General features: G+C 38.6%; 1 protein-coding gene across 6 annotated transcripts; it reads left to right on the forward strand.

Annotated features, from left to right (window-relative positions):
• The first annotated feature begins 1,576 nt into the window (after nucleotides 1-1,576).
• Nucleotides 1,577-19,974, forward strand: LOC117426266 (von Willebrand factor C domain-containing protein 2-like). Of its 6 annotated transcripts, none has more exons than XM_034043676.3 (5): nucleotides 1,577-2,507; nucleotides 3,222-3,628; nucleotides 6,969-7,061; nucleotides 13,938-14,134; nucleotides 18,584-19,974. In XM_034043676.3, exons 2-5 carry the CDS (start codon nucleotides 3,239-3,241, stop codon nucleotides 18,639-18,641), a joined length of 738 nt encoding a protein of 245 aa, XP_033899567.1. In that variant the 5' UTR covers nucleotides 1,577-2,507; nucleotides 3,222-3,238; the 3' UTR covers nucleotides 18,642-19,974. The 6 variants fall into 6 exon arrangements, with proteins under 6 accessions (XP_033899567.1, XP_033899569.1, XP_033899563.1 ...); XM_034043678.3 differs by having other exon boundaries at nucleotides 1,584-1,849; nucleotides 3,279-3,628; nucleotides 13,938-14,067; XM_034043672.3 differs by having other exon boundaries at nucleotides 1,585-2,507; nucleotides 13,938-14,067.
• The last annotated feature ends 2,001 nt before the right edge of the window (nucleotides 19,975-21,975 follow it).

The raw sequence follows: 21,975 nt of genomic DNA on the forward strand, positions 1-21,975 counted from the left end.
CTGAACTTATTCAGCACTGGCTTAATATTACTTTTAGAGTTATTTGAGCAAAGTCCCAGGTTTTAAGCCAGCGATTTCTTTGTGGGTGGGACTACCCCTGCTTAGATATGGATTTTCATTGATCTTGTTTGCAACGTGAAGCTGATGATTATAACATTTGATTCCAAGAAAGCCTAGTGCCTGCCTGCTTGCTTACCAGAAGAATATCTACTACAGTATTTGCAGTGCTCCACTTAAGAGCAGGTGTGTTAGATAGACTCCAAGTCCAGTAACTCTTCAGTGTCAGGTTTGTTTAATGCTGCATTTGTTCAAAGCTGAAAAATTGCCCCATTGTTTTTGCCAAAATAAGTTCGTTCCTCCCTTACATAAATTTGGATTTAAAAAATGGTTGATTTTTAAGTCCAAGCAGGGCAGTATCACTGTACTTTTTACTATCGTTATACCATACCTGTACTGCAGTAATGAGGAATCTGATTTTTCTTTGCAGTAAAACACATATGTTGTGGAAGTCTCTTATCTGTGCAGGACGTATGAAGCCCTGCTGCTATGCCGATATAGTTGAGTAAAGTGCAGTTTGTCCTGGGGCATGTGGGAAACAACATCACAGGCAGAGGTAAGCCCCAGGCACAGTACATTAAATACATAAATACATGTCTCTTTTGCAGTAGGCTAACATGGGGGTTTCTAAAATTACTTAACCAACAGATGTAGCTGTTTTAAGATGTAGCAAAGCACGGTCGAGAGGCAGATTGTTGCATACACATGATGAATAATTTTATGAATAAAAAGGACTGACTGTAAATACAGCTGTAATTAGCAAATAAAATACTCGGCTTTTCAAAATTTCAACCGCTTTTCGACTTTTCAACATGCTGTAATTAATCAAATGGACATTTAATCACCTGTTGTAACCAGATAATTGATTTTTTTCTACAGTTATCACAATGCATACAGTTACAGCTATGACTTTAAAAATATTTAATACTTTCATATTGAATCTAACTTATCCCTTTTTGACACAGGACATATGTTTTTATTGTTGTGGGTTTTTTTTTCTGACCACGCTGACTTAAATAGCACTTGTTTGTGCTATGCAGTAGGACAGTGACGCCTATAGGCAAACACAAATATTGCACGCCAAAGGGCACTTGTGCGGTAACAGACCTCAAGGTCAATACACCCACAGTGTAATAAAAAACAGTAAAACACGACATTTTACTACAAAAAAATATCTTGTTTTATTGAAAGTCTACAGCGATATGTGATATTTGCGATTAATAATGCTCCGTAGAATGGTGTTTTCAACGATGCACAATCTGAAAGTGGAGGAAGAATTTAGCGACAGTATTACCCGCAGTTTGTTGAGTTGTGCGGCTTTATGCCTGATCACGCATGTGTATTTTTTCCAGACTTGTAGAGTTAAAAACAACTAATCCCAGTTTATATTGACAGCTCCTTTAGAAGGAGCATTCGCCTGGAAACAAACAGCATTATCGATTGCTTATTTTGGTGGCAGAGAATAGTCTTCATATATGAGATGCATCACACCTTCATTTGAAGAAAACCAAGCGCCACAACAGCAGGGACAGATCACAGAGAGAGCGTATGACAAATTCAATAGTTTGTTAAAAGCGAGGCAGGGTTGTCACGGAAGGTAGATCTGATAGGCAGTGCAGCACAGTGGTGAGCGCTGACACTGACAGACGCTGTCCATGGTGCTGTAGTACTGGAACGCGCTTTGTTTCAGCCCTGTGGATCTAAGGCTCTGTTGTAGCTCTGAGGTGCTGCTCTGATGTGCTGCTCTGAAGCAGTGCCTGTGTACGGGTGGGCTTGTATTTCAGGATTGAATGTAAGTGCTTTGATTCAGCGTTACGGGGCTCTTATAGGAAGGTTGTTTTTCTCCCTGCACTCCGAACTACATACTTACAAAGCTAACAGCTCTTTTGTATGTTTCAAAGAACTCGGAAGGGCTGTATACTGTGTAGTAAAAGGGACCTTTACGAATGCCGACAGCTTGGCATATTCAATACCTGTGTTACTGCACTGTTCGCTAGAATGATCCGAAGTGCAGCTGATTGCTGAGAGTGAAGTGCCCGCAGCTTCTGAAAGCTGAAGTTATTCGCTTTGAAAATCGCTGTGAAGTATAACGGCACGTAGAAAACGGGTGTTGTTGTTGGTATAACTGATATACCCTTGGACTTTGGCAAAAGAAAAGACAACCATGAAATCAACCAGGCTATACGTGAAGCTAACCAAAACGTCCTTGCTGCAACGGGAGCACGTTATCTATCAGCTTGATTAAAACAATCGTATCGTTTAAATACGACTCTCTTAACAAAGCATTGTTTGTGGTGCCATACAGCGGTCTGTTTTATTCTTCATGTCCAAATGCTAAAGTTGTAAGTTCCACGGTGTGCTGTAGCTCTGCGGGACGTAGCGCATTGGCTTCATTCTGGTTGTCACAGTAATCAAACTACGGCTGTGCAAGACTTGTATTCCTCGGAGCGGTAAGTAGAAGCATTGCCTACTGTAACTTAAAAAAATGAATTAAAAACCTTGTTCATTAATTACGACATTTTGATCTGCGTTTAGGAAGCTTTTAGAAATTGCAAAATATCTTTTTTTTATCCAAGATTTACATGATACACATATTGACAAGCAAGGAATTTAAAATCAAGTAACACTGTCATGTAAGAAGTAATTGTAAACCTCCCATCCAAAGTACTGCATACCACTATTGGGGGTAAACTAATATTTTTAACTGACCAGTCATGCACATTCTGATCACTCATTTCGTGTCGGTATGGTGGCTGCAGGGGAAGCACTCTGTGCAGGAGCATGATAATTAATGACCTGGATAAAGATGTCTTCTGCTACAGCCTTCCCGCAGTAACCATGATTGTAAGTTAGTCTAGTTTTTTTACGACTGGAGTGTTACTGTAACTGTAACTTTAACGTTACAGCAGATCCAAAATGAATGTACTTCTAGTCTGACGGCATGTTGTTTACTCGACCATAGTCCCTCCCCTGCGCTGTATGTGTGTATTAATATGGGAATGTGACAATGGATGCCACTACTCCTTACTTTTCTGAGCTGTCATGTCAATCGTCTCTTGGTGTGATGTTCGCTGGTCTGTGTGTGGTACCAACCCGCTCTTCTTGTGAATGTGAGCGGTACTGAAACCTGGTCTGTGATTAAGACCTGATCTTTTAATGTCTAGGAAGTCTGCGTGGAAGGATGGCTCTTCTTGTTCAAGTAGCTTGTGTCCTCCTTTTAGCCCCCCCATCGATGGTCAGCCCAGCGGCCATCAACCATGAAGACTACCCGGCTGACGAGGGCGACCCTACCTCCAACAACAACGATCTAATCTTTGACGATTACCGGGGGAAAGGGTGCGTGGATGACAGTGGATTTGTGTATAAACTCGGGGAGCGCTTTTTCCCTGGTCACTCGAACTGCCCGTGCGTGTGTACAGAGGACGGGCCCGTGTGTGACCAGCCGGACTGCCCCAAAATTCACCCCAAGTGCACCAAAGTGGAGCACAATGGCTGCTGCCCCGAGTGCAAGGAAGTTAAAAACTTTTGTGAATATCGTGGGAAGACGTACAAAATCCTGGAAGAATTCAAGGTAAGATCAATCACATGCTGCTGCTATTCGTGTCTGTATTTATTTTGTGTCGTGTAGGCATATATTTTATTTACTAGATACTGCATTAACGACAAAGAGTCGACGTGTTTATGCGTAAATTACACACATTTCAGATCCTTTCAGTAGTAATTGCCGCGTGTTAAAATGTTTGCCTCTTTAGTGCATAAAAGCTTTCGCATTGGCTATAAATCGCGCACACTGGGGTTTGATTTACTGTCCGAGCAGGTAAGCCTTAAGAACAGTCACTGCAATCTTAGATAAAAGCTCTACAGAAAATGCGTTGTGATTTTTGTAATGCCTCTTGGACAGTCATTGTAAAGGTGATTTCTGGCTGTTTAGTGGATTTATTGATGCTCTACTGGCCCGTTCTTTGTATAGTAACACACAAATTAAAGGTAAAGTAAAGGTTTCACTCAGCATACATACCAGCCAAGAAGAGAGTGATGGAACAATGACATGATGAGCGCCTTTTACAATTACAATTAATCGACCTGTCTAATGAGCAGTGCTTAAATACCTACAGTATTTTATTATGTATGTATGTATGTATATATGTACTGTATGTATGTATGTGTATATATATAGTGTATAAAAGCTTATATATATATATATATATATATATATATATATATATATATATATATATATATATATATATATATTACAATGTGGTCATGTTTAAATGTGGACACCTTAAAAATAACACATTAATTAATAATAAGACACATACAAAATGATATTAAATTAAAGACATACAAGAAATAAGTCAACCCCGCTTTAAAACAGCAATTTCAACACAATATTCCTTCTAATAGAATGAGGACAACACAACTCGACCAAACTAAACTATACTTTGTGTTTCTGAGCACACACACACACATTCTGGGGGAATTAAAGATGGATACAGCAACATACACGATTTGTGTTGTTCTGTTGTGCTGCTTAAATAATTGTTCTAAGTAACTGAAATAAATAAATAAATAAATAAATAAATCATTTAATACAACATCCTAGTTAGATGTGATTCAATCAGAACAATGCCTAGGTGCAAACAGTGTGGTGATCCTGTTAATCAGAGCAACCGCACTTCTCCGCACATCTGCTGAAACGTCTGATAATTCTAGCCCAGTGATAGTGATTGATGCTTACACATGAAAATGATGAAGTTTACACTCTATCAACACTCTGCTTGCTGGCGATTAGCTCTTTTTGTTTATCGTTCGGCTCTAGCAGTCTTGAATGGGATTTTTGATGCCACCATAGGTTTTGAATAGTACAGGGAAGAGATGTGCGCTGCACAGACATTACAGTACCATGTAAACTATTGCATTAAACAACATTAACTTGTAATAGTTTTCATTTTATGTGTGCTTGATTTCAGCAACACTAAAACCAATCATCTTTAAAAAAGAAAACAATATTACATTATATATACAGATACTTATTCACGTTTTCTCATTTTAAAAAGAATCTTGGTAGGATCAGTTGAACTAGGATATATTGCTCCTGTTACTTGCATTAACTTATTATTTGCACAATTTATTTTTTTTCATCCCTAAATGTTACTCGATTTCAACAATTGTTGTGGAAATAAATGTTCATCATTAACACAAGCATGCTTGTGTGTTCACATACAGTAACATCAATTAACAACCAAGCTGGTTCAAAGTCTGGAAGACTTACAGCCTAATTCACCCCGATCTTGACAACACTGAGGCTTTTAATCTAAACATCTAAAAACATCTAAGTGATTCATAAAACCTGGAGAGCCACCAGTTGTTCATTAAGGCTCCATCCTGGAATACTGTGAATGGACTTAAGGATCATCACACCATTCCTTCTCCAGAGGGTTGAGCTCATTCCCAGTAACTCACCCAGTAAAGGCACTATCACTGGGAGTGCAGGGTGAGTCACCGGAGAGCTTGTTGAATTGAATTCTGTCTACGCTGAGTTGCCGACCCACAGGGAGCCGGGTAGGGAGGTACAGGTAAATCAGCCTGGGTTTGCTCATCTCACCACCCCACTGCAAACCTTACTGCTCAGGTCAGGTGCCGGACGAGGCCAGGGTTCAGCAGCGGCCGTTTAAAGGGTTCAGCAGCGGCCGCTTAAGTTCTCTTAGAAGAGGCGATAGTTAGAATACAGGAACAGAGGCTGACGCTTTATCTCCAGTCCTCTTCCAGAGTCAGACACTGCTTTGCAGCGTTGACAAGACTTTACAATTGGGGAGGAGAAAACAGTGGTAAAATACATGCTTGGGCACATTTAAAAGAAAGAAATAAATAAAGTGAATCTGATTGAAATAGCACAGGCTTGTTGTGAGCTTGTATTAGTATGTCAAACAGGGGCAGTTGGGATACAATATTTGCTGTTGGTTTTGTTTTGTGGTTCAGTCTGCAAACATATTTGTAGGCATATACCCCTGTAGTGTGTCACCCCTAGACGAGCTTCCTTGACAGCCGCAGTCTAAGATATTTGCTCTATCTATCTTTTAAACGCACTTTACATGGAAAAGAGGCTGTATGCCGTAAGCTAAAGGACATTTTCTTTTTTTTTTCAGGTCTGTATTTCATAACATAACCTGTAAAGTATAGCTACCATCTCATTACTCTATCTCTCCACCTTTACTTGACCACAGCACACACACAGACAGCAGGTCTACATGTATACATACACTGCAATTGTATACCTTGTTCCATATTGGTCAAATTTTTTTTTCCAAGAATACCCCTTACAGATGCAGAATTTCTTAATCAATGTTCTATCTATCTATCTATCTATCTATCTATCTATCTATCTATCTATCTATCTATCTATCTATTTATGTTTACTTAAAACTTGTTAACAACAGTGCCAAAATGTAACATTTTCCAACAAGAACTACCTGCACCAGCATAGAACAAAAAATACATCATTTTAGTAAATCAACATCAATCCAGCCCTTTTTTAAATGTATTTGTTATTTAGTTTTGTCTTTAACACAATGGCTGCGTGGGTTTCATGTTCTATTAACTCCTCATTAATGTATGTTCTTATAATGCTGTGCCCTGGAAAAGGGATTACTTTTTGTTGCTACTGTATATCGTTATGTAAACATCATTGGTAGCAATTAGAAATGTTTGTACGTTTTAGTTTAGGGTAAGCTGTGCCTGGCTAGATACTGTATAGAGGCGCTCTCTAAAATGAAGACCCTGGCGTTGCCACCTGTTAATTGGGTGTCGCCGCTTGGCTCTGATGATGAGAAAGTGCTAGTCCAGATAATAGAGATTGTTCTGTGTTGTGATCTTTTGTTCCCTGAAATACACTGACTCACCCTTAGTAGGTGTTTCACCTACAGGGATCCCCGCTGACAGAGGATGGGACTGAATTACCTGTGACCTCCCCACAGCTGCAATCAAGAACCGGACACTTTAGGGTGAGTTCAGATCCCAACCGGACTGGTTGTGCTGGGATGTGAACTCAGGTCCTTCTGTGGCCGAGGATCACAGGACATTAGTGTGGTGAGCTACCTGGCCTGGGCCACGGATTGCTCTAATTGGGAGTGCTTGCTCGGATGTAATACGTGATTCATTTTTGTAAGGCATTATTTGAAGTTAGCCTACAGTGTTGTTGCATACATGATCTTCTTCATAGCCTCGTAGTAACACTTTATTACAACTGCAAGGAGCAGAAAGAATGACATCAAATGGAAATGCAATGCTAATATGATAACATGGACATACAAAGAATACTAATCCTATGTGATAAACTTCTCCCTGTTAGTTGAATTACATGTAGCTTTCACCTACCATTTAAATCCCAGGAATGGAAATAAGACTAATTTTGCATAGCAGTTTCACGTATTGCAGGTTTTACTACAAGCTTGGTTAGCCACAGATATAGGTGACAAGCCCAAGTGTGTCTTATTAAACTAACAGTTAGACCAGGAATAGATTATTTCCATCCCTGAATCCATCCGTCTCATTGTGCAATTCATCATACGAAAGGCATCACTTCCTTTTTGTTCTTTGTGCAGTCAATTTTCTATATGTAGTTTTAAAATGAAACTGGGTTTGGTGGATATTGATATGTTAAAGCTCTATTGCAAAAGTCTGGACAGGCACTAGATTACTTTTGTTCTGCCTGGAGCACATCTTCTCATCTAAAGCATGCCTGTGTCACGGTAGAACACAGCACATGTTCTTGCACATTTTTCTTTACAACCTCCTGCATTGAGGGAATAAGGAAACATTGTGACAATTAGAACTTGTGCACCTGATTGCCTCTCTGAAGCCTGAAGAAATCATCTGGAATTTCAATTGCTACAGAACCGCAGCATATAATTATTTTAAAACTAAACTACAAAGATAAAACTGACCATCCAAGGAAATAATTACACAATGTTCTGTGTCGTCCTTTAAAAAATGAGAATTCCCACAGACCGATTTTACTGCTCCTTCTTGTCTTGCTGCAAATGTCTTTGGGTTCCTAATTATGCAGATGAATCCTGTGCGAAAGATCGATCGTGACGGATACAGTTTATTTGCATTGCTCTCTGTCTCATTGGAAATACCATGTGGCAAATTTTTGAAATTCTGAACCCAGCATCAACTCCAGCTTTCATGAAAAACATTATCAAACTGATATGCAAACATAAAGACACATCCCTCCAAAGCTTCTACTGGCGCATAGAACCAGTTCAGGTCTCAGAAAGGAGAAAGTGTATGAAAGCAAAGCCGATGGAGCGAGCCGTCACAAAAAGTGTGAGTGTAGAAGATTCTGCTTGTTTTTAGGCTAATGGGAAAGGAGCTGATTTGTTCCCTTAGAGGTTGTCATGAAGTGTTACAAACGGGCCAGGTAGGGGTCACGGGGTCATTATGCATGTAACGCACCACAGGTCTACTTGTAATAAAGCATGTCCTGATATCCATGCTTAAAACTACCTTCTGGTAGCGTGGACAAGAAAGAGGAGTGTAACCTTTTCATCCAAGGCCACTGTTTCCATCCCACATTCCACAGTAACAATTTGGAGTTTAAAAGCTACTGTATTTAGGCCAGACTATTCACAAATCTGCAAAAGCAGATCAAATTGAAATCTAAAATGCTTCTTCTTTGACTGTAATGGAAATATGTTTATTATGATGAGTAATACAGCTGAGCAGCACAATGCCCAGTTATAGATTATCCATTATAGATGGCCTTGTAGTCCTGCCCTCCTCTGCCTACAAGTGACCACAGACACAAACAGTAATGTCAGAATCTTGTCGGAGTGGGCAGACAGCTTGGACATGACAGACCATTAAACACATTCCCAGCAGAGAGAACAGAAATGCTATTGCAATTACAATTACATTACGAAACCTAATCATAAAAAGGGAAGGTGAAGATTACTTATGCAGCTTTCTTGTTTTTCATTGCACTGACTGTTTCTTTTAAAGTTTATAATGGTACATTGACCTGCTTATTTCCTCAGTTTACTAGACTTTTCCCCTGCTTCCACTATGCATTTAACATTCTGTCTCTATTGTTCTGTGCTTGCTGAACTTCACTATACTTTGCTATGATTTTACCGTAGTTTACCACAGTAATTAAATACCTTCATAAATAGGCTCCTGACGTTTATTCTGTGTGTGGCCCCTAGTGGCTCCTTTGCTCTTTCTCTGTTCTCGTAAGAGATAGAGCTGGCTACAGACTATAGCAATGCATGCAAGAGACAATGTGTTTAACAATACATTTCAGCAGGGACCCACAAGATAAATATATTTATTCAGAAGGAATTAAATTATTTATTTGCCTTGATTCATTGAGAGGAAGAGTCTCTTTTACTAACTAGAGTGTCCCACGGTTTCAGTGAGTCCTCTGAGATTTTCCAAAATGTGAATAGCATTCTAGAGGGATTATTATTATTATTATTATTATTATTATTATTATTATTATTATTATTATTATTCATACAAAACATTTTACTGAAACTGTTTGCCATAAAAGGGTTTTCTGCCAAGAAAGTCAGTTTATATACCGTAATGAATATAATGGATTATATTATTATTATGTAACCAATAGTGTTTATATTTGCTGCATAATAATAATAATAATAATAATAATAATAATAATAATAATAATAATAATAATAATAGTAATAATAATAATAATAATAATAATGTATACACACAAAAAGAAAAAAACATATCAAACAACAAATAACAAAGAGTAATTGCTGGCTGTTTCCCACATACTAAACTTTATAAGCGATTGAACTGATCATCAGAATTTGGGCTTTAATTCTAGGTTTTGTGAACACTAAGCAAATCAATGAGTTTCTCCAGGTGCATTCATTGTAAATATTGTATATCTTTTGTATTTTTTCATCATTGCTGAATACATTCCCCTCTTCAGATGCTCAGATGGAGGTCATTTTGATTTGCTGATTTTGCAGGTTGGTTTGTACAGCTGTCCTGAGGAGTCGGTCGAGACATTTGTATTTATTAACTACTGGAAGCATGTGTTTACTTAATAATGATACATCTCTTCTTCTGCTGCTTCTGCTTCTGCTTCTGATTCTGCTCCTCTTTCTCCTTCTCCTTCTGCTTCTGCTTCTGCTTCTGCTTCTCCTTCTGCTTCTCCTTCTGCTTCTGCTTCTGCTTCTCCTTCTGCTTCTCCTTCTGCTTCTGCTTCTCCTTCTCCTTCTCCTTCTGCTTCTCCTTCTGCTTCTCCTTCTGCTTCTCCTTCTGCTTCTCCTTCTCCTTCTGCTTCTGCTTCTCCTTCTCCTTCTGCTTCTTCTTCTGCTTCTCCTTCTCCTTCTGCTTCTCCTTCTGCTTCTGCTTCTGCTTCTCCTTCTCCTGCTTCTGCTTCTCCTTCTCCTTCTCTTTCTGCTTCTGCTTCTCCTTCTGCTTCTGCTTCTCCTTCTGCTTCTGCTTCTCCTTCTCCTGCTTCTGCTTCTCCTTCTCCTTCTCTTTCTGCTTCTGCTTCTCCTTCTGCTTCTGCTTCTCCTTCTGCTTCTGCTTCTCCTTCTCCTTCTTCTGCTTCTCCTTCTCCTTCTGCTTCTGCTTCTGCTTCTGCTTCTGCTTCTCCTTCTCCTTCTGCTTCTCCTTCTGCTTCTGCTTCTGCTTCTCCTTCTGCTTCTGCTTCTCCTTCTGCTTCTCCTTTTGCTTCTGCTTCTGCTTCTCCTTTTGCTTCTGCTTCTCCTTCTCCTTCTTCTGCTTCTCCTTCTCCTTCTGCTTCTGCTTCTGCTTCTGCTTCTGCTTCTCCTTCTCCTTCTGCTTCTGCTTCTCCTTCTGCTTCTGCTTCTCCTTCTGCTTCTGCTTCTCCTTCTGCTTCTCCTTTTGCTTCTGCTTCTGCTTCTCCTTCTGCTTCTGCTTCTCCTTCTCCTGCTTCTGTTTCTCTTTCTGCTTCTGCTTCTTCTGCTTCTCCTTCTGCTTCCCCTTCTCTTTCTGCATCTTCTTATTCATTTTCTTATTAATATTAAAGGAACAATACGAAATATAAAAAAGAGTTGATCATTTTGTTCTTTATCTTCCAATGAATTCCATTTTCTAAATGCTCTTAAATAAATTAACTTTAGCTGACTTTACAGAATACAAAAAACATGCATTATGATAACTCTGCTTGTTTTCACAACACCTAGCCACGTTAACAATGCTGTTTGTGGCCACCCTTGGATCTTGTTGCTGAGAATACTTGTAATGCTCTGTTTTCTTCAATGAAGATGTCAAGTTATTATCATTTTAATCATGCATTACCGACCACTTCAATTTACATTCTTGTGTTTTTAATTACCTTTTTTATTAGTATTATATTTGCACCTACTTCACAGCTCCTTCATCTTTTTTCAAATCAGTTCTTCACCTGAATATATTTGTTTTCCATAAAAATGACCACTCTCTCTCGCTCTTACTCTCTCTGGCTCTCTCCTCGTCAGGCAATAAAGAATGTAATAAACAAACAGCAATGGAGGGCACTGAATTGAATGGAGAGGCATGTTTTGTTTTTTTGAGTGGAGCGGACATCTGAGCAGATTTGAGACAAATCCATGTCCTTCTGCTATTAAGGGATGGGTGTCTGTGGCAAAGCGCCCCGCCCCTGTGTGCATTTGTGTTATGTGTATGTATGTTGCGTGCGTGTGTTAATGTTGGTGTATAGATTGGTACACGGGATATAAACGGGTCTGTGTTTCACGTATATTTAAAGTGTAGATTTGTATTTAGGCACGAGGAGAGCACAAATCACTTCACGTGCTGGTTAAATGTAATATGTGAGCACGGGGTTGCACAGAATTAATTCACGTGCTGGGATTCAAGTGAATAATTAATTAGTAATTGAATCCCAGCACAACAGTATAAATAGGCACATTTTCATGCACTCAGGGTTGGGTGTTCGGAAGAGGAGAACGGGTGAGAGAGAGAGAGGAGAGTTAAAATAAGTAAAGTAAAATCGTAAAGATAAGTTGTTTGTACTCACCGTGTTTGTTTGTCTCCGTGCACCGTTTGTTAAGTGTTTAGTCCGTTTTGTTTATATGTTTCTTTTGGCTACCAGTGCCGTGTCCTGTTTTGTCTGTTCAAACCTTTTATTTTCTGTGCTGTTTTATTAAATGCTGAGCGAAACCATTCGCTCAGCTCCACCAAAACCCCAAGTCTCTGTCTGTTTACTCCCTGCTTCTGGTCTGACGCCACCCACTCCGGCTTTGTGACAGTGTCTTTATGGCCTGAAATCAACCCCCAATAGTGTGTCAAAATTAACCCGTTAAGGTATAAGGGACATATGTGTCCCTCAAATAGAATGATGCTAACTGTCTTATTTTTGCAATGAGGTGCACATACATGACAGGGTTTAAAATGTACTGACTGGTTGGATCTGTTCATTCAAATTGCCAGTTTCCTCGTGATACTTGAGACACTCTCAAGTATATTTTAAGAAGAACCCGTTTGAACAAGGAGTTAAAGCAATGCTTCAATACTATACAATCTGCATCATGCACGCGTTGCATTTCTAACCTGTTCAGTGCATGGTCATGTGTGTTCTGGATGATTCTCTGTTGTTGCTTCTGCTCATTCATTGCCATGCTTACTAACTACTCCAGTAAGAAACATTTCTGAAAAAAACTTGGATTGTGGGGAAGTTACTTCCAGACAATTACCGTAAGTCTTTTCAGAAGCTTTTTTGCTTTTTGCTGGAATCGTTGAGGCATCATTGAGGCTCTTCGTATAAACTGCCAAAAGTTACATTATACACCATACAGTATCACGTCGATCACTTCCAGGACCTGCCCGCTATTCCCTAAGATAAATAAGAAATGAAAGCAGTGGGATGTTTTGGTGTGATGCAAAGTGCATATATTTGGATGGAGAAAGCAGCTCTCTTGAAATGCAGTTCATCCTCTATGTCAGGCCTTGCTTGATAACTTGTTTGATATGATTATTTTATTGATTCTTGTCTTGCTGCTGTGCCAGGGCACTCCAGTGATTGAAGCCTGGATTGAATGAATAGCGGATACATGAATCCTGTGCACGCCCCATCTGTCTATGGTGTAATCTCGCTGGTGCAGAGATAATGCAATTAATATATTAGTTAATTAATAACTGCTGGTGGAAAATTAAAAGTTTGGACGTATTTGCTTGAAATATTTGCATTTAATAAACAACAGTGCTCAAATGTTCAATATCAATTCTTATCAAAGAGTTTTCCATTGAATCCTTTACTCCTGGTACCCCTAACGTGTGCCCATCAGGAGCTGTTTTTTCCAGTACTGGACACTGGTTCCATTAAAAGGGAGCATTAATTAACTGTCCAGCTAGTGATACTAAGATACACAGTTAGCAAGATGACTCTATGAACTTGGCAGGAACTTGTGAAGTCACGTTTCATATAGCTGTCTGTTTGTTCTCTGTTCTTCCTTTCCAGCTCACTGCACCCATGTGTTCAAATAGGCCAGAGCCAGCTCATACTGTGTCTCTGTAGCTGGGTTTGGGGACTGGTAACCTGTGAAGACTAGTGCTCTGGAGAACTATAGTATTGTCATTATAAGACAGCAATCTTTATACTTTAGAACTAGTAATGTACAGATATTGGTTAAATAAAGCAGTAAAGCATACTGTATGAATACAGGACCATTTTGAACAATGTCAACCCCAATCCGGTGCTAGCTGTTGGCAGTTTGCCCTGTTTGCTAATACAAGCAGCGTGGATCTTGAGCTAATCTTCCATGCAAGCTTTTAGCAGTTCTGTCTGTTCCTGCTGTTTTAGCTTTTTAAGATTCCGCCTCTCTCTCTCTCTCTCTCTCTCTCTCTCTCTCTCTCTCTCTCTCTCTCTCTCTTAGCCCTCCCCCTGTGAGTGGTGCCGTTGTGAACCGAACAATGAGGTCCACTGCGTAGTTGCTGACTGCGCCGTCCCGGAGTGTGTCAACCCCGTGTATGAACCTGAACAGTGCTGCCCTGTGTGTAAAAACGGTAAGCATCTGTTCATTATCCACCCTCCCACGGGAAAGCATGCAGACCACAGAGAGGGAGCAAAAAGGTAAGTCTTCTCTCAGGACAGACAAATTGATGGGTTACTAGGCAGGCTTATAGATTATATAGGCAGACTGATGGGTATTTACAACTGTAAACAGGCATAGAGTCACTGGGCTGCAGAGATTGATCGGTTCGGGGACCTTTTGTGTCAGGTTTGTGTTGTATTCACCTGCTTTACACTGTTGGTCGAGAAAAGGAAATTAAATGTTTTTTCATCTCAAAAGTTTGTTTTTATTTTTTTATTTGAATTAAATTATTTCAATGCAATGCTGGATATGGGAAACGTGTAAACTCTATGTCTGGTTTACTGCAATATCAGCACCAGGAGAATCATGCTTTGAATACAAATTGATTTCAGAGGCAACATAAACTGTGCAGTCGCTCTTTACAAAAATGATGGGACATGTATTAATCACAGAAATGAATACTGGGGGTCTCAATTATCCACAGACTTATATGGAGAGAGGTCTGCTCTATAGTCTCAAGCAGGCATTCTGTTCTTATTCTTATGAACACTAAGGGGGGTACCGTTACTCTCCAAAGAGTGAGCCCTTATCCAAAAATGTGTGACATTCGTAACATCATTGTTCATTATTGGCTTACAATAAATCAGTCTGAAATGATGCTGAAGCTATTAAGGGGTATGAGCAAGGATTGTAAAACATATGTAATAAACTTTCAATTTGACTATCCAGGAATCATCTCAGCTTGTTGTTTTTTCAAATTACCATTATAGGATTGCAATTGTTATTGTCTTGTAAGGATCGTGATAGTGTTCATTATAGGATTGCAATTGTTATTGGCTCGTAAGGATCGTGATAGTGTTCATTATAGGATTGCAATTGTTATTGGCTCGTAAGAATTGTGATAGTGTTCATTATAGGATTGCAATTGTTATTGGCTCATAAGGATTGTGATATTGTTCATTATAGGATTGCAATTGTTATTGGCTCATAAGGATCGTGATAGTGTTCATTATAGGATTGCAATTGTTATTGGCTCATAAGGATCGTGATAGTGTTCATTATAGGGTTGCAATTGTTATTGGCTCGTAAGGATCGTGATAGTGTTCATTATAGGATTGCAATTGTTATTGGCTCGTAAGGATCGTGATAGTGTTCATTATAGGGTTGCAATTGTTATTGGCTCGTAAGGATCGTGATATTGTTAGTGTCGGCACAATTCCAGCTTTAACCTTCCCCCTGGAAAACACTGGTTGTCTGGTTTTGGATAATTAAGTAAGGCAATATTAGGCTGCAAGCCAGACAGAAATAATGTGGTTGCATTAGCAACCCTTCTGGTCATGCATTCCATGAAGAATATATTCATTTTCTTCCATTCTCATAGTTTAGTGGTGACTTTCAAAAGTAGAGACAGGAACTATATCAACACTACTGCAGACCAGTTTGAAACAGTATTGAACCATTAAGCAAACAAACTGGCAATTATAAATTCCATAGCAGTCTACTAGTAAATGGTATAGAGAAATTTTTTCAGTATGCACTTATTTACCTCACACTGTTTGCATCTGTGAGTGTCTATTAAAAATGTATAGCAATACTCACATACCAGAGGGGAAGGTTTCTGTGGCAGGTGTTCACGAGTTCTAATGGGATTGGATTTAAGTACATGTTACTGTTTGCCCATTGCCTACAGCTACCTAATATGATATTTCAAACAGGCAGAAAAAACATATTGTCGCTGTGATTACTCTGGCTTACACTTGTATGAGGGTTGCTGCATATCATCCAGTCCTCAGGGATCAGTCAGGCAATCACTGTGGAGCAGCAGTGAGCAGCCAAATCAGTGAGGAGCAGCAGTGAACAGAGCAGCCAAACCCATCTCTGGGAATGTCAAACACCCATGATTATGCAGCACCATGGGGGCTCTTGAGACACCATTAAAAATACCCCTTTTCCATTCCTACTCACCTTAGGTGTTCCAGTCGAAACAAATTCAGTTTTTCACATAGATTGTGTCATGTTAGAGTCCTTGTCAAATATGAAAAACATATCTCCATGAGGCAGTATCCAAAAAATTATAGGAAATGACTGCTCTGCTTGTTCTGTGATTTATGGTTGTGAAATAATTACCCAAAGAAATTATAATTGTTACAGTGGCATTTGTTACCCATTTTTAGCTGTCTGACTCTCTTAAAATGAAAAGGAACTATTCCATAAAAAAGCTTCTGTGTCGTACTGCGAGTTCTGGAATTGACAGCAGCATCTTGCAATAGAAAGTTCCTAGGAGTTCTTATTGTATTACTTGTATTGTAACGCTTGAAATGTTTTTGCTTACGATTGTAAGTCGCCCTGGATAAGGGCGTCTGCTAAGAAATAAATAATAATAATAATAATAGGAGCTCTCAAGATAGATTTAAATGAAGACAGCCTTGCCTCTTATCTTTTTAAAGCCTACGCACTCACTTTTACTTTTCCACTCACTCTTCCTACACCCAGAACCCAGACCACCGCAGCGCAAGTCTTTGTCAGGTTGATGAAGCAGCCATTTTGTGGGCTGACAGCTTTATCTAGGAACAAGGGTGGAAGGCCCTAAAGACTAAGCCACTGCCAGAGGATTGTACACAGAGATAAAATGAGAGGCGACTCCTGACTAATTGAAACCGCTAACTGTGTAAGAGACGGTAACTGCACTTGGCAGCTCCCTGTGACAGCATCATTAGACCCCAGATAACTGACGTCAGGGACACAGACCTCCTTTCGCTGCCACAGAAGGACAATTAACTTCCAGAATCCACACAAACTGCTTTTCTGTGAAGTTTTTGTTTGTTGCTACTGCCCTCACCTCTCTCAGAAAGCAGAAGCCTGGGCTGCACAGCGTTCTGGATCAACAAATCACTTCCTCTTCAGAGGGTGGTGGCAATGGCTCTGTATGTGCTACACATATAGTATGTGCAGCTCAGAGTAAAATATGAAGGGGAAAAGAGTCTGAGAGAGACTGAGGAGGAAGTGAATGAGAAGACAATATATCAGGCCTATGTCTGTAACTGCTCATCCAAGAGCTCTTTTGTACAGGGGTTAAGATCAATGCCTAGGTCTGTCAAGCCACATATTTGCAAGTGGAACCCAGGGCAAGCTCTCTGAACACTACAAACGCAACAATAACTTCTTGACTCTGAAATATGCCAGTGCAGTATGTCCCAGATGTGTGATTCTGTTTTCTGTATTTGTGAGATGAATATCCAGGGTACTTGTTCCACTCTTCTAAGGCAGTGTGTTTCTGTTATTCTGTGCATTCAGAATCATTTCCTGTTTCTAAGATGCCTGTGAAACTCAATTCCAGTGAGGAGTGACATGCTTTGACCATAAACAATAACACATTTAATAACAATAACAATAATACTTTTTTTTTTTTTTTTTACCAGATTATTTATATCCAGTGCTCTTCGGATCAATATGAATTAGGACTTGGTACCATCTGTTAATAGCTCCCCTGGTTCCACGCAATTGATTCTATTACTTTTAGTTTTAGGAAGGTTAGGCTATAAAGTCAGATAAGCTGGTATTTGCTTATTTTATTTTTTGCATCAGTGTCTTTCAGAGAACTGGGATGAGAACCAAACAAGGCGTTCTACGTTTTCACTCGTTATAGTAAAGTTTGATAATTAGGATCGTTTTCTAGATTGCAGTTAGCTGATTTAACACCAGACCTCATTAACAGAACAGACTGCACTGAAACAAATAAGTATTTAAACAACTACTGGGTTAGTGAACAGTGCCCAGGAATGCAAACATGATTCTCAAAGCTATTTACTCCAAATCGGCATTGACGCAGTGGAAAAGAGAATAAGAAACAACTTATTTAATTGAAGTTAAAAGTCTTAGTAGTTTATTTGTGGTTTGGAAACTGTATTGGGTGTGTTCTTTCTGAAACAAAGGTGGTAATAATGAATAGGTGCAAATAGCTTTGAGAATTTAGCGCCAACTTTATGCTAAACATTTGCAAAAATTAACTTTAAAAGTCAGATGCCTTACCTTTTTAGACAACTTAGCACAAGGGTGGCCCAAGTTGCTTCTTCCACTCCTGGTCTTTGTTCCAACTGTGTTCTAAATTGTTTAATTGAACCAATAAAACCTTCACCCAGACCCTGAAGTAGTTAATGATCTAATCTTGCCTCTTAGACCTGGAGTGAAATTCAATTCAATTCAATTCAAACCTTTATTTAACCAGGTAAAGACATTGAGAACAAGTTCTCATTTAAAATGCCGACCTGGCCAAGAGGCAACATAAATACAACAGACAACAATACATAGACAGTTAAAGACATTACAGCAATACAAAATAAAATAAAAAAAATAAAAAAAATAAATAAAAATGGCCCTCCAAGACTGGGATTGGACACCCCTGCCTGAGCACATCAATCACTTCACTGCAGACCTCTAAAAATGTTAACAGTCTCTTTGTGTGTGTGTGTGTGTGTGTGTTTAACCAGGTCCAAACTGCTTTGCTGGAACGACAATAATCCCAGCTGGGATCGAAGTGAAGGTTGATGAATGCAACATCTGTCACTGTCACAACGGAGACTGGTGGAAGCCAGCACAGTGTTCGAAACGCGAGTGCCAAATCAAACAGAATTCATAGAAACACAGAGACAGAAAACACAGGCAGGGCACAGACACCTGTTCTGATCCAGTGCAGTGAAACTCCTTCGCCAAGCTGATTGATGACCGCTGCTAAGGATATCATTTACATATTTCTAATAAAAGAAAAAAAAGTCACCCTCTGGGAAAATAGCAGGACGCCCCGCCAAAACAGCTTGATTTGTTTTGTAACTGTGCTGATGCAGAAGTTTAACAGTATGATGTAATCAGTAGAAATGTGCAGAAACTTCCAATTATTATTCTAACATATGCATGCATTTTAAGTTGAGGCCTACAGAAACTTACAGTAAATAACGGATTACATTGCCCAGCAGGGTTCGTTTTGCCATATCAGATTTTCACAGTTCCATTCCAGAAACTTTTTTTTTTTAATCTTGTGTCTCGTCTCTCCCCAGTATAGATAGAAATTGGGTAGATTACTGATCTGGAGTCAATTTTGTGATACAAATTTCAAAATGGGAACCAATAACAAAATAAACATAGTTGCAGCAAACCCACTGGGAATATCTCAATTGGAAACTGTGACTTTATTACAGACGACTGTTGTCTTGTATGTAGTCCATTCCCAAAGACCTAATGCATTGTTAAAGATGACCCTGAAATCACAGTGATCACCTTGCATCCCTCAAGGCGTATTATACAAATGTTTCTTCACAATTTCTCAAATAACAATATACATGAGCTTACACCTTCCTTTGCTTGAACAAAGTATCATCTTAGTCTATGAAAGAAACCTTTGGACAAGTGTCTTCTTTAGTGGGGCCGTTTACAAAGCTTTGTATTTTAAATCTTGGGCATTAAAGAAAGTTTGATCATCACTAAACTGTACGACTAGACTGTTGCTAAAGAAGCCAACAGCAGTCAAATTGTGTTTCTTCTAAAACAAACGTTGAAAAAGCATTCTTTAAAAGAGGTCAGGCTTTGTGAATAAGGTTATCAAGTAGATTAAAACCCTATATATGTTGTGCTATTTACCATCTTACAAAGAGCACTATATACAGTGCAGAGTCAAACAGTCCAATACTGTACAAATCCGTGTGGGTTTGGATTTGGGAGTTGTTGTTATATCATATTGGCAGTTTATCAATTAATCAAAGCTTTCTTCTTTTTTGTTCTGTTAGTTTTTACACTAGACTAGTATACTGTTCTTAGTGGAATTTTCAAATTCATTAAAGTATTTGTACAAAAAAAATACACCAAACTTTGCAGTTGATGATTTGTACAGTGTATATATATATATATATATATATATATATATATATATATATATATATATATATATATATATAATGTATTCTGGAGCTCCACAGCCAAGGTCTAAACATAATTTTTTTTTTTTTTTTTAAATGGCTGCAAATCCATACAAGTTTATTGCTATGGCGTTCATCAGACGTGATTTCTGTGTTACTGCAGTACATTTTTACAGTCATTATTTTAAAAAGGTTGCCCTGTTTCTTATGTCATTTCTAATGTTCTGTATTTTATTTATGTAAAAAAAAAAGAAAACAAAAACACATTTTTATGTAACTTGCGTTCACGGTCTAATACTGTGTTGTATTTAAACTGCAAGTGGCTGGATATGTTTCTTGTACAGGGCTGTAGAACTAGGCAGGTTAGGTGCAGAATATGCAGAGATGGTATTTGCCAGACAGCATGGAGCACACCTTCTCAACGTCAGCACTTTCTCATGAAGGGTTCACCTTGGATCTTACAAAAAGAACCCCCCCCCCCCCCATCCCCCCATCCCTCTCTCCTTCTGCTTCAGAATATAACATATAAACATCAAACTTAGGTTTGTATAAAAAAAAATAATAATAAAAAAAAAATAAGAACATAGAAATCACAAAAAAAAAGAAGATGCCAAGGTCTGTATTGCTTTTGCAATCAGTCTGCAAAAATGTAAATGTGCGTATGTTGACTGCTTTAGTCCTGATGCACAGACAGGGTTTGTAAATGTCACTGTATTGTGTGTGTGTGAGCGTGTGTTCTTTTGAGCACAAGAACATTCGGCTGCAGCAGCAATTACCCTCAAGTAGGACAATAAAGATTTGTTTATTGTTTTTTTTTTTTGTTTCTTTGTTGCTAAACAGTGCTTGTTAACATTCACAAGCAGTCATTTATTCTACAATAAGATATTTTAGCTTCCTTGTAATTTGGAACGTTGTATTTACTTGGATGCTGCATCACAATTTCTCATGAAATTTCTTTTCACTTTAAAATTCACCAGTTAAAAGTGCTGTATTTTTTTTATATATATAGCCATAGCAACAATAAATAACATGCCCCTTCCTCCCAGCCAATTCTACCCAGATGCTTGAACGGTTAGTACTAGCAGAATATTTTATACTGCATACTGTAGCTGCTAGAATGATACTTAACCATAGTGAAACCAAGCAAAGTATTGAACTGTAAACTCTGGCTGCATAGAGAAGAATTTGTATTTAAAATAAATAAATACAATTATATGATAATTACCATTAAACTTTATTCCAATTGGGTGAGGTGATCCTCAAAAGTTTAGCAATGGTGACATGCCATTTTCTGTGAGCTGATTTGGATTTATGATGGTTCAAAGTTAGGGAATGGGATGTATCTGGGATGTTATTTAGAATGCTAGTCTTGTTGCTCTGCTTTGCACTTTAGAGGAACCGTTTGCAGGCAAACTATTGCTCATTCAGCTATCGAACTACTGTTTTGTGCTTTTCTAGAGTTGTACCCCTTATTTCATTAACCGGTGACCCTACTGATGTGTGCTGCTGAAATCTACATTGACTTACTGTAGCTGGCAGCGAAAAACGATTGCTCGTTGTTTTTTTGTGTTTCAAAATGAGTGTGCCTGAAACAGAAAAAAAATACAACTTAATCATTATTCTGCTGTAATAAAAAAAAAGAAAATTCTACATATACAGTATATATTAACAAATGTGTGCAATGTGTACTAAAGAAAAAACAAGATAAAAGAAATGCAAATTGTGTATTATATATAAAGGACTATTTTGTTAAATATAAGAACATGTGTTATTCAGCAAACAGTGTTGTGTTTTTCTTCAGATTTGTCTGTCTATTTAATGCGAGGGATTTCTCTATTTTTTTAATACTACTGTCTTTAATACAGTTATAGATGTCTATACAATAATGGAAATGGATATGAATCAATGAACACAATACATCTAAGTACAGGATATGCCACAAAGCTTAGTGCCGTATTTATTGACATGAACGA

This window comes from Acipenser ruthenus, chromosome 11, assembly GCF_902713425.1.
Source record: "Acipenser ruthenus chromosome 11, fAciRut3.2 maternal haplotype, whole genome shotgun sequence".
Classification (NCBI taxonomy): domain Eukaryota; kingdom Metazoa; phylum Chordata; class Actinopteri; order Acipenseriformes; family Acipenseridae; genus Acipenser; species Acipenser ruthenus.

Bases quoted from the DNA above. Each gene is read 5' to 3' on its own strand.
- LOC117426266 (XM_034043672.3), top strand. From the start codon at position 3,239: ATGGCTCTTCTTGTTCAAGTAGCTTGTGTCCTCCTTTTAGCCCCCCCA. The intron at 7,062-13,937 runs GTGAGTTCAGAT...TCTCTCTCTTAG, and splicing joins CAAGAACCGGACACTTTAGG to CCCTCCCCCTGTGAGTGGTG. The intron at 14,068-18,583 runs GTAAGCATCTGT...GTGTTTAACCAG, and splicing joins CTGCCCTGTGTGTAAAAACG to GTCCAAACTGCTTTGCTGGA.